Source organism: Pelecanus crispus, chromosome 2, assembly GCF_030463565.1.
Source record: "Pelecanus crispus isolate bPelCri1 chromosome 2, bPelCri1.pri, whole genome shotgun sequence".
Lineage (NCBI taxonomy): Eukaryota > Metazoa > Chordata > Aves > Pelecaniformes > Pelecanidae > Pelecanus > Pelecanus crispus.
Genome location: NC_134644.1, coordinates 78,174,326 through 78,187,326, shown reverse-complemented (window position 1 = coordinate 78,187,326; position 13,001 = coordinate 78,174,326). Strand labels below are relative to the sequence as shown.

Below are 13,001 nucleotides of genomic sequence, written 5' to 3'. Positions count from 1 at the left end.
TGCAGATATAAATTTCACCCATAAGTTATTTTCTAGACCTTATTAAAGAAATTTTCGAGTCAGACATAGAGATTTGAAACTTCTTTGGTTCTGACAAAAATTTTGAAGTATAAAACCAGATCAACCTTCATATTGATTATTTCTCTTAAATAGAACTGGACTTATGCTGTTTGAAAATAATAATAAAAACACAGGGAAACTTTTTTTAAAAATTTTTAAATAAAAAAAATGATACGAAAACAAGTTTATTACCACAGGGGGAATCGAATGCTTACTGATTGCCTGAGCTATCCTCAAGCAATGCTTCCAAATTCATATTTTCTCTGCAATCTATGCTTTAACCTAGTAGAACTTCATTGTTCATCATATTTATCCACATATGTACTTAAGTAATCAAAGTGTCTAACGACAACAATATTTATATTAGATACACAGAGACATGGAATTATATATGACAATATAAATCACATTGATTGAAAAAGGTCATTTAAACAGTATCAAGCATTACACTTTTTAGGTGCTTGTGATGTATATTATGATGCAGAACAATAACGTATACAATTTAGTTCCTGCCTTATTATTACAAATGTATATTTCCAATTAGTAGATTCAAAATAGACTCAGTCTGCAAGAAGCCTGAAACACCACCTGTCAGTCTGACTCTCACTCATTAAAATACTAATTCCTTTCCCACAATATGGATATTTAAACATATAGTACTATTGTGCTTATTAAGATAACTAGAAGGGAGAGGAAGAATCAAAGAAAGGCATACAACTGCAAAATTAAGAGTTGCTGCTGTTCATTAGACAAACTTATTAGTACGTTCAAATGGATAAGCCTCGACAGTGAAGAATCAGGTTCCAGAACCCCGCCCTGGATAATGGGAAGGGCAAAATGAAGGTGGAAAGAGGGGAGGAATACGAAGATGTATGACCTATATTCAGAAACACTATGAAAGAAAGATGAATCCACACATGAAGAAGTGAGCAACAGGACTGGGTGGTCTGAAAAACTTTTCCAATGAAATGTGCATCAGAAGGTTTTTAAAGTTTTAATAATACTTGGCTCATTCAGGATGATCATGGTATGTCACCAATATTTACAGTATTCTATTACTAATGTCCGTATTAGCATGTAGTTGTTAGTCTATCAAAAGCAAAGAGATTAATCCTAAAGGTCATTATCAGCAACATTTTCAGATCAATTTACTAGTAAGCTTGGTGGACAGCAAGAACTGTGGGTCTCCCCCCGCATGCCTCCCATTTCTACCTCCTCTCTTGAAGGATTATAAGAAACACATATTAATATTTTGCACAAGGCTTAGCTGAAACAGTGGTGGGTATGACAAACTGCTTCCCTGGACCACATCACATTAAGAGATACGGCAGCTTCCCCCCCCTTAAAGCTTAGGGCAGAGAAGCAGCTCTGGATGTACTCTCTTCTCATTACAGGAAAAATAAAAATAATTAAAAAAAAAATTTACAGGATTCTACAGTTCAAGATCTTACCGCTATAGTTAAATACTAATAATAATCAATTCTGAAACCTTCAAAATACATGTAATTCCTACCTAGTAGCTTCTAGATTTTCCTCTTTATTTAGGATAGCCACCCCATTATTTGCCCTTTATACCTTTCTGATTCAGAAAATTATCTTCCATGAAATCAAACATTTCAGAAACAGATGCTGTACTATAACCTTGTCCCAAGTAGTGTCTGGATGGTTGCAGGCACCCAGGAGCACCAAGTCATTTGTTTTTACCATCTGTTCTATTTCCCAAAGCAATAACTTGTATCTTTTCTTCTTGATTAGGTGGTCTACTCTAGAGCAAACTCTAAATTTAAAATATGCTTGATTTTCCCCTGCCTAAGTTTTTAAAAAAAAGTCTAATTTGAACTCGTACTCTCTGACAGCACACACAGTCATATTTTTAGAAATTACTTATACGTTTTTTCTATGTCTACATATTACATTTGAAAGGTAACCCATTCTGACACTCTAGTCAACACATCTATCCTACTATTTAAGTTATTTTACAAGGCAAGTATGATTTAACAGAACTAATTCTAAGTGACTTACTCTAACATGTTTTCAAAAACCTTATGAAATGAAGCTTCCCTTCCCTGTCCTCTGCTTGACACTCTCTCATTTGAACTTTTACTCCTGGACAGTCAAGATGCATATACGTAAGTTCTCTCTCATTTCTGGTAGTATGTAATTACTTGACCTCCTCCCCCCTGCCCCGACTCCCTTTTGAAATTTAGCTTTTTTGCACTCTTCTCCCAGAGCCCTGCTTTTAATTGTATAAAATAACCATTCACCTAGTCGATTGTATTCATCGATTCTCACACACGTGCATTTGGCAGAGGCATCTTTTTCTGATTATCCCCTTCCCCCCAATTTTCTCACGTTAACACCGCAAAACTGACTGATTTTATCTTCTCCCAAAAATTTAGCAAACCTTTTTGTACAAGTCCTTTGGTTTGTTTAGTAGCCCCCACCCCAGAGAAGGACCGCTCATTTACAACCACATTCCAGCCACCAAAAAAACAAGTAACTTCTACTGCTTCATCTTTAAATTACCGCTTGGGGTTCAGAACTGAGGTGCAATGATTTATAAGAACTTCATAGTAAACCCTGAGCTGACTACAAAGAATCTCAACATCATCTCCACTCAGTACAAACTTTTATTTTGGGTGTGGGGTGTTTTTTTTTTCTTTTCTCCTAAGCACCAACTCCCCATATTATTTTCATATTGTGCATGTTATCAAGTCTTATCATTAAGCCTTGAAACACAAATGACATTTTATTATGGCTCACACTTTTATTCATCCTTCAGGAACTTAATTTACATGCACCTTTCATAGCACCAGCAGCATTTCTCCAATACTAACAATGTCAGTACTTTCAGTTCTGACACATCCTTTCAGTTTCATGTATCTATCTCCCCACACAGTTCTGTAAGCAGTCGTGTTTCTGACTTGAACTGCCCTCATACCTCGAAACACGGGGATAGGCATCGTCCTTGTGACATTACATAGGGGAAGCTAAAGCATTCTGGACACTACAGATAAGTACACTTTTGACAGATCCATAGCTAAATATTAAAAGAAGTAACAAATTAACAACTTAGAAACAAGTTTCATTTGAAGTTCTTATAAGAAATCGCTCCATTTTTGTTCTGTAATTGTCATTGATCAATTCAGTAGGTCAACTTCTACAACAATTACAATAGTTGTACATATAAAAATAATGGAAATAACACTTACCATGACATGATGCAATCCATAGTACATCAAAATATCTGCTAACGTAAAAATGTTTCCTGCAAGGTAGACTTTATCTTCAAGGTATATGTTAAGATCCTAAAAAAGAAAAAGTCATTATACTGCTGTAGTATTGACTTTGTAAGACAAAATATTAAGGCAATTGTTAAAAAAGAACAGAAACTCCCTCTGGAGACCATGCATATAAAATCAATGACAGCTTTAATTTATCCCAACTCAACAAAGGAGAAAAACATTAAAAGAAGAAAAAATTCTAAAAAGTGTCAAGATAATAAACTAAAAAATCATTCTTTGACAGCAAGAATTCAATAAAATTTAAGTGTTGGTCTCTAAAAGTGCTAGCCAGCTTGCTGCTGGCACATAATTTTTCATAATTCCCCCTGCTTACATCCACTCAAATTTTTGTAAATACAAGTGTGATTTATTTTACATATTAAGCTGACTCCACGGAAATCCTTTCAAATCTGTCTTTCTGGCTTCAAATTACTGGAATTAAAAAATGCAAGAGTTCTGTATTTTTTTTTTTTTTTTTATTAGCACATATGACTCAGAAGAACCGCTGTTGTACATTTAACATTTGATAAGTGGAAAATGCAGTCCTATGATCAAAAGAGAGCACATCGCTCTTCCAGCAGCAGTTTCTCCTGTCCTTCAGGACTCACTCAATGCAGCTGGTCAGCAAGGTTCTGGAACTGCAAATGTCTAAGAGCCAGGGAAACACAAAGGGATAGCGGGGTGGGAGACAGATAACATGCTTCAAGCTCAATGCCAGAAACTTGATACCCATCAGCTGGTATCAACTGACACCTGCTTTTATTAATGTTGAAATCACTGCTAGCAATTCTTAGTGACTGATACTGTCAATTCAGTTGCTATTTAAGTCCATATGAGAAGAGCACCGCTTCAGCATTTTAAGATCAACAATTCCGTATCAGAGACTATAAGGGTGGGTAGTAGACGGCTTCCATTTAGGTTCAGTGAATAAATATTTCAAATCTGTATTACTGAAAGACTGTTTTTCATGGCTTTTTGTATGCAGTCATTCTCTGCTGGAAAACAGGAGGCTGACATCGTTACTCAAGTATATCACTTCTGAGAACACAGGCATCACACATCAGCTCTACCTCTTTACCTGTCTTCCCTTTTCTCCACATCTTACCTACTTGTCATCCAATTTATGCATCTTTCTGCCCCCTACTTCCCTCTAAAGAAAGAAATGTAACACTAAACAAAGTTATGTACTTTAATCCTGATCCCAGCATAAGCAAGCTTCAGTTTTATAATACTCTTTTCAGAAACGTAGGAAAAGAGTTTCCCAGCTTTTCTTTGGATTTGGAAGCTCTCTCTGTTAGTATTGCTCTGCTGGTTGAAAAAACTTGTAGTAAATGCAGTTCTTTTGCCTCAGAGATCTCCAGAGAAAGAGGTAAGCAGCTTAAACATAACTAACATTTTTCAAAACACCCCTGAAATAATTTTTCAGTCTCCATTACAGCATATTCCATTTTAAGACAACCTTTTATTTTAAAAAAAGTCTAGGGCAAGGAAAAAGAGGTTAATAGCTAGTGAACAATTTAAAAGTGACATTTAGCCTTAAGCCTATTGCAGTTTTTGTGGTTCCATAATTTTACTGATATATAGATATCCTACAATGCATACGTAAAAAAACCAAAACCAAACCACAAAACTAAAATGCCGAGACTTTGAAACGTCTGACCTTGCATCTGAATTTGACAAGTTTGACTCCATTATGCCACCTTACTATTTCTTTGATAACCTCTTCATGACAGGACTCCTGTACTTCTGTACTTTTTAAACATTCTCATGTCTGCTTTGATTTCTTTTATTAGAGCAAATCAGGGAAAAATATTAACCCCTGCATAGCTAAAATTCTGTAAGGTCATCTGCCTCTGGCTACGTAGCTTCTTTTCTTTAGACTGGTTTACTGCTTTGTTCATGTTAGTTAGCTCTCAAATTACTTTAAACATGTAACTACAGTTCTGTGGAATTTTATACAGACAGCACAAAGGCAAATGCAATGCTAAGAAGAAAAAGCTTGCAGGAAGAAAAAAAAAAATCATAAACTCATCTATTGTGACACAGGTTCTCTGGCCAGATTAACCAGAAATTTAACATGCATTATAATGACAAGTAACACCACTAAAAATATACACACACCCCCATCCCACCCTCTTTCTTCTTAGTCTAGGATATGGAATCATTTTTTGTAAAGTAAAAAGCCCATTATCTCTGAAGGTACAATCAACACTGTTATTTCCCTGCTCAAAATTCTGGATTTCTGCATCAAAGTTATGGCATGCTAATTCTTAATTTCATACCTCTTCAAGAGGTAGGCTAGTTTCTATGCAGAAATACAGTCTGCCCAGTTGTTCAGGATGGGTTAATATCATACAAAGAATAAATTTGTTCTTTGAATATACTGCGTATGTATACTCAAAATATTAGTCAATTAAAAAAATCCTAAAACGTTAAAGGCAAGGTAAACCATTACAGCATGAACAATTATTTATTCTGGTTCATCAAATTTTATGAACTCAGTTAACTGGGCAAATGGAATTTGACAAAAATGGTTTCGTCTTGGGTAAATTATTAGTTTACAATTCTGTTTTTGAACATGTGCTTTCCTCCCATAAAATATAGATATTCTGATTTCATTCTGTAAGTCAAGCTAATTCAGAACCACCACAGTAAATTATTTTTTTCCATGTGCACTAGGCGCATTTAGTTAATCTTGCTTCATGGGTTATGCTTCCCATAGGTGATTATATTATTGGCTAATAGCCAACTGTGTTAAAATTCCTGAAAGCCAAGCTTTCTTAAGTGACCACGGTATTGAACTGAAATAGTGTTCCTGTCCTGGAAAGATTAATGAAAATATGAATACAAAACTGTATTTGAATTTCTATTATATCCAGGAAATTCAGGTCTGCTAGCTGTCATTTGTATCATTGTCATGTACTGAAAGTCACTACTTAAATTGATTACGTATATACAATCCCAGCATTAAGTGACTGAAATAGCCTTGGAAGTTGCTTGTATCTATATGAACTTATTGTTGCAATCCCTCAGGAAACGCTTTCTCAAATTTCAGACAGGTATTTAAGGCATAACTGCAGTTTGATGCACTAATATGCATTGAACAACTGCAGCAATTCAAATTCCACTTTTGGGTATGAGGGGGAAAAAAAACAACAGGAAGAAGAGATGTTGCATTATTTATGGACTGATGGATTTCCATTTGCATGTTCTATGGAAAAAAATCCAATATACAGCCCATATTTATAGTGACAGCTCAACGTATCCCATCCACGGCACACTTCTGGCTACCCCACAGTATCGCTTACTATCTTTTAAATATGCAATCTAATTGTCTGTAATCCAATTCATCCATTAAGGTGACTGAATCCCTTCCAGTCACTACAAGCGGAGACAGCAGCTCGGATAACTAACAGTTGCTTCTTATGACAACTCAATAGCTTACAAGGGATCTAATCACACTCTGATTTTGTTTTGGGTTTTTTGTCCACAAAGACACACTGCTGGTGTATGCACTTCCCTCACACACAGAAGCACATCCTTTCAGTCAGCAATATTCTCAAGGTCATTTATGCCTTAAATGCCTTTACATCCCACCATGCAAAGACAAACAGCTGAGTACTCTCAAATGTCCCAGGCAAGCCTCTGACAATGCAGAACCCAAGAAAAGGATTCTGCAGCCATATAAAAAAAAAAAAAAAAAAGTAGAATTTCACTGTTGGGGCGTAGCCGTATTTTTATTTCTACTACAAGTCTTTCCTGTCTAACTGGCAAACTATGAGCTAATCCTGGTCTGGAAGAATATTATATTCAACATACTGAGCTTCCTGTAAAAGAGAAGAAAAATAATCAGTAAGTGTTGCTCAAATAATCAAAATTCAATCTTTTACACCTCTAAGTGCACAAAAATATCCTGGTACTAACAGAAAAGGGAGAGAAGTGAACACAGAAAGTCGAAGTTTAAAAAATGCTTGCTGGACAAGCTTGCCAAAGTGGGTAGGCATCCCATTTAGTCTTGCCGAAGAACAGTGTACAGGAACTGTGGATTAACAGCATGGACAGAGCACGGATTAACCTGTTTACATACTTGTGGAAACAGTATTTTTTCAAACAAGCACATTAAAGAAGAATTGAAGCTCTCTTATTCAGATTTCTAATTGGATTTCATTACAGCCAGACAGCACAGGGAATTAGGACAAAACTAGCTGAAATCATGGAACGTGTTTTGTATGAAACACTGAAAGTAGTACACAAAAATTCTTGGTTATAATTATCCTTCAGCGGCTAGAGATTTCTACATTTCTGTGGAAGCTTTTCTGTGAATTCAAGTACAAGCTCCCAGTTATTTACAACATGCCTCTGAAGATGGGGTGGAGGGGAAGAACCCTCAAGTTTTGGATGTCTAAAATTGACAAAGCAGAGACATTCAAATCTCCTGAAAAGAATTCATTAACATCTAAGCACACATTTAGTTGCACACAAGTTTCACAAAGGTTCTCAATTATTTCCCAGAAGAGTAGAAAAACTACTAATTATCAAGCACAACAACTCAGTAATTTTCAGATTTTTTTCCTATGCAGCTTAATTTACCACTAACCAAACATCAAAAAAGCAAAGGAAAATACTCTCTCATCCTGTGGAAAAGCAAGTTAACACAATACATTGCATATTATGTTATCACTGCTACTGACAATCATCATTCTGACATATGTGCTGAAGAACAGCCCAAAGGCATTGCTCCCATTTATTTTTTCAGTACAGGAGCTCAAATCGAAGTTAGACAAAACTCAAAGACCGCTTTCATTGACTGGGTCTGAGCAGTACTGCATTTGGTCTGAATGAATATAGAAAACCTGGTTGAGATGGTCCGACTACTTCACGACTGTTTTCATGCCAAGTAACGGCTTTAGTCAACACGTCAGTAAGAACAATTTAAGAACATATTATCCTAAGGCCAACAGAACCCCCTTCCTGTTCAAATTAACAGCATTAAACCAATTATTTACTGATGTTTTTCAGAACCACATCACCTCAGTTAAGGGTTAAACAGAGGCAGCCTAAAGTTTATAGAAGTGACTGAACTGTTTTTTGGCACAGCTTATTATTAATTGTGGCTCTAGGCTGCGACTGTCCCAAGACTGCCATTGTGTATTCCAGACATGTCGTAAAACTTACAATCTCAGACTTGCCTCCCTATTTTACTTTTTCTTTTTTTCACCCATACTCCCTTTTGGCATAGTATACTTTAATGGTAGGCTGCATCTTTTTCTGATTAATCATGGTGGCAAGAGAACAAATTAAAAAAAAAAAAAAAAAATCTTAATTGCTATACCATGAAATTATTAGTGCTGGAACAATTCCAGAGCAGCCCTATGTCAAAATAAATTCTGGCCATTCAACATCTGCTAATAAAAAAAAAAGCTGTAGGAAAATTTTAAAGCACTAATATCTATTAGAATATACTTAAAAGGCAGAGATTCTCTCTCAAATGACACTGACTGTTTCTCAGTAGGGAAATTTTATTTTGTTTGGAAACACTGGATTTACCTACATACTCATATTTCAGTACATTGTCTTTTCTATGCTGCCAGTGTTGCAAAGGCTAAAACTGAGAACGGACACCAGCTTCAGGAGGAAACTATCCCATCTCTGCGTCTAGTTTTAATACTGAAATGTAGTTCTGCAAATACCTGCTTTGTCAGCACACACACGAGTATCATCACATAAGCCATCTTGTTATAACAAGACAGAAAACTTGCTTTTGTTTTCTATGTGATAGAAGGGCAAGAAAGGTAAATAAAAGTTAGTTACTTATTCTCATATGGTCTTCTCACAGTTTGGGAGAGAAAAAAGGCATCACAAGTTTGTTTGAAAAACAAATGAAATTCTTTATATGGTATTTGTCATAAAGGTTTTCTAAAAAATTAATTAGACAAAAAGGGACCACTGAGGGCCACCTAGTCATACCACCTATTCAAAGTACAGCTAAACCCAAAGTTAAATCCTGATTAGTCAATGCCTCCTTCAATCAAGTTCTGAAAATCCCAAAGGACAGACTGTTTTCATGCATTATCTGTAGAGTTACCATGACTGTAAAGCTTTTGATAGCATTTGCACGTAGAAAATAAGACCAGAGACGTTGTAAGAAGAGAAGCATTATAAACAAACTCACACTTAACCAATGGATGATATTCCATGGCTACAATGAGATCGAGATGATTCAGATTATCTGGGGTGTAAGAGACATAAATGGTTATTTTAGGGCTTTCATCAAGTTGATCCTTGTAAAGCAGGCATGATATTCCAAGTCCTCAAGATCAAGGAGGCTGTCAGTTTGAAAAGGACAACAGATTACTGACAAGATTTTGCTTTGCACCATTTTACGATGCAAGATTTTCCTTGATTTTAAGTAACACAATGTGTTAACTCTTGAACACTGCTTCTGTTCATCTTTGGTTTCTGCAATAGTTCTAGCTGACTCAGACTTGCCACACCTAACAAGTGTCAGACCTTGCAGCTCACAAAGCTATTTCTACACCCAGACTCACTAGTAGCACTGAGCATGGCATACTTTCCCTCTAAAACATACTTCTAAAATTAGGAAAAATAAACACTTCAAAAATTGACTGAATTTCACTGTTGCTTCATACACACTCAGTAAACAGAGCCCTTAGCACTTAACAGTGTAAAGCAAATTTTGTCTCCAAGCTCTGTTCTCACAAGACTGCAAAAATACTAATTACCAGTCACAAGGAGTAAGAAGGAAAATAGAGTAAGTTTTGCTATCTACTCCCTGCCATCTGGCTGCTCAAATAACAGGGTGACCCTTGAGATTCATTTTCTGCTTCCACCTGTTTAAGAGGGAGTAAACTTCAGACTACAAGAAAAGTTTAATACAGTAGACCAAACCTTCCATACAAAGTAGCTTGATGTGAAGGCAGTTTTGCACAGGTTTCTTTATGATTTCACTTTTCACACAGAATTCTGTCCAGTAACTCCTTTTGGTATCAACACCAACTACCACAACATCAAGTATGGCCTGTATTCCATAGTTACCAAATCAGTAAGAATGGCTATTAAAACAATCAGAGCAGCGTTATCCTGAAATACAACGCAACTTGTTTGTAACTGAGGTTTTATGGAGACAGTAAGAAACTGGCATCTTACATGGCTAGTAAGAGACTAGGCAGCTGAACAATCTCTGAACTATCTGGAACACCCTGGGTAGTTTAAAACATTACAGCCACAGAACACTAACAGCTCTGCTTCATATAGTTTAGCGTTTAAGCTGTCTTCCCTCATGTTTCAGGTTGTTGGGGTATTTTTGTCAATAAAAGTGAAAAACAACAAGCAGAGTAAAAGCCAGTACTTAAGCATACTGTCAAGTCTTCAGCATTTGCTCAGTTTTATTAACTGGTTGTTCATAGACACATTAGCACTGTAATCTTCTTCGAGGTCTGGGCGCTCCAAAATTCAGTGGCAAGGTAGTTAAGCATTCCTTACCTTCAGAATTATTCCAGTATCTTCTTTACTACAGCCTCCATCTACTCGAGTCACTCTATATTCCAACCACTGCTGAACAACAGCTTTCTCTTCTGCAGTACTTCCAAGCAATTGGTCTTTCTTAGCCTGTTTAACTAGGTGGGCAGCTATAGTCGTTAATCCTGTCAGACCAGGACCATTGTTTGTTTGAAGAACAGGAACCTAGAAGAGGAAGCAAAAGCGTAATACTAAACAACTCATTCAAAAAGCAGTTTTTCTAAGAATAGCTGTTGGTTTTTTACAGTCCCTGAAAAGGATCTTAAAAGCTATATATCAGAATTTAGACGTATTCATACTAAAGGTAGTAACATCAAAAAAAGTGCATGTTCTCTTTTTACTCTTTGGGGTGGTTTATTTTCATGTTTTAGAGAAGAAATTTATTTAACACAAGCATGTAGACAAACCAAGACACCTTTAGCTCCAATTAATCAAAAATTCCACCAATATTAGCAAGAAATAGTATTGCCCGTTCTAATACTGCCAAAAATCTTATTAACTAACTTTTAACTCATTTTCAAATTCAGGACTCTGACTTAAGATTGTAAAGTCAGTAGCACCCAATCTCTTTCTGAGCAGATCACGGTAACCAGACTTACCGAAATGCTTATTCATACTTACTGTTCTATTGCCAAATGCTCTGACAGAATTTAGTAGTTCACTGGTATCAGGGGAGGACAACACAACACACCTCTAGTTTTAACCATGTACGTGTTAGTGACATTACCGCATGTTAAACTGTGGGAAAGGAAACTGAACCCCTAAGAGTCAGAAATGAAGCGAATCAATTGAAACTCACTGCAACAGACAAAAGCCCATTCAGTCACTTATGGCATCAAATGATAGAAGAGAAACTGCTTAAAATGCAATACTACTATTTTTTTTTAAACTGACCACACAGAGAAGCCTCTATGTCCAGATTTAATTAACAGAAGATGCAAGCTGAAAGCATAATATTCATTTTGCAGTTGTATGAAGAATCTTTGACTACTATTCAATTTTTCCACCGAACACGCAGTCAGAAAAACTATGGACAGATTGAGTTATTTGATTTTCAGACTTTACAGTGACAGCATTAAAATACCAGTTGGGTTGTTAAATAATTAAGGAAGCTTTTGCAACTAAAGAATGCATATATTGCTATTCAGGACTCTAATCATAAACAGTAAATATAGTCAAGAAAAAAACCCATATGAAAACGTAAGCCAGCCGCACAGCTTCTTTTCTTTGTTGTCCTTCTCCGATAGAATCATGTAAAGGCCCTCACACATTTGTGACACCCTCAGCCCCACATTACATTTTTCATGCCTCAGGTGCCTCTTAAATCACAGAGCTTAATGCTTCCATATGAACTTCAAAACGTCAGGACATCTACTTTAAAGAAGCAAAACATTTGAGAGCAACAGTTCTTTAGTACAGATGCATTTCTGATACTAACAACCTATCTTTCTTCACATGATTTAACCACATCGCCACAGATATAACTTGCACTGGCACCAGGAAAACGCAGGGAGGAGAATGATGTAAGAACAAGTACATTTTAAGCCGACTTCCCTCCAACGACACACGATAACCCTTCCACAGGCAGAGAAAAGAGGCTTCCAGAACCTGCCAGTAGGTAGCGAGGCCCTACAGCCACAACTGAGGGCGGGTGCTGAAGGAAGAGATTGAGGAAGCAAAGGTGAACCCCCCTGCTCAAGGGGAAGAGCTGGCCGTGCGGGGAAGCGCAGCTGAGGCCGACACGGGGACCGCCTGCCCCAGAGAGGGGGAGTGGGAGGACCCAGCCACCGTGGCATCGGTGGCTGGGGGAATCGTCGTGCGGGGACGGCGCGGCGCAGGGCCCAGCCGGGCCGGGGAAGCGTGAGGGGAAGCGGCGAGGTAAGAAGCCGTTGGGGAATGGGGTTAGTGGACGCCCGCGCACGCCGCTGCCCGCTTCCGGCCGCTGCCCGCTCCCGGCCCCTCCTCGCTCCCTTCACCTTCCGCTCCCCCTGGACGCCGTACTTGTTCCCTTTCGGCAGGCCCAGCAACTTCTCCAACAAAGCCAGCTCCTCCGCCCCCAGCCCCGGCCGCGCGGACGCTGCCATCTTTGACGGAGGACCACCTGGGCAAGGAAAGGCA

At 37.5% G+C, this 13,001-nt stretch overlaps 1 protein-coding gene across 2 annotated transcripts in view; it reads right to left on the bottom strand.

Annotated features, from left to right (window-relative positions):
- Positions 1-13,001, bottom strand: part of EEF1E1 (eukaryotic translation elongation factor 1 epsilon 1) — a 27,145-nt gene extending 14,144 nt beyond the window's left edge. For both annotated transcript variants that reach the window (XM_075704863.1, XM_075704862.1), the window contains exons 1-3: positions 12,860-13,001; positions 10,848-11,048; positions 3,273-3,368 (exon numbers count right to left, since the gene is read on the bottom strand). In XM_075704863.1, coding sequence (XP_075560978.1) covers positions 3,273-3,368; positions 10,848-11,048; positions 12,860-12,967 — 405 coding nt within the window. In that variant the 5' untranslated portion in view covers positions 12,968-13,001. The remainder of the gene's footprint in view (positions 1-3,272; positions 3,369-10,847; positions 11,049-12,859) is intronic.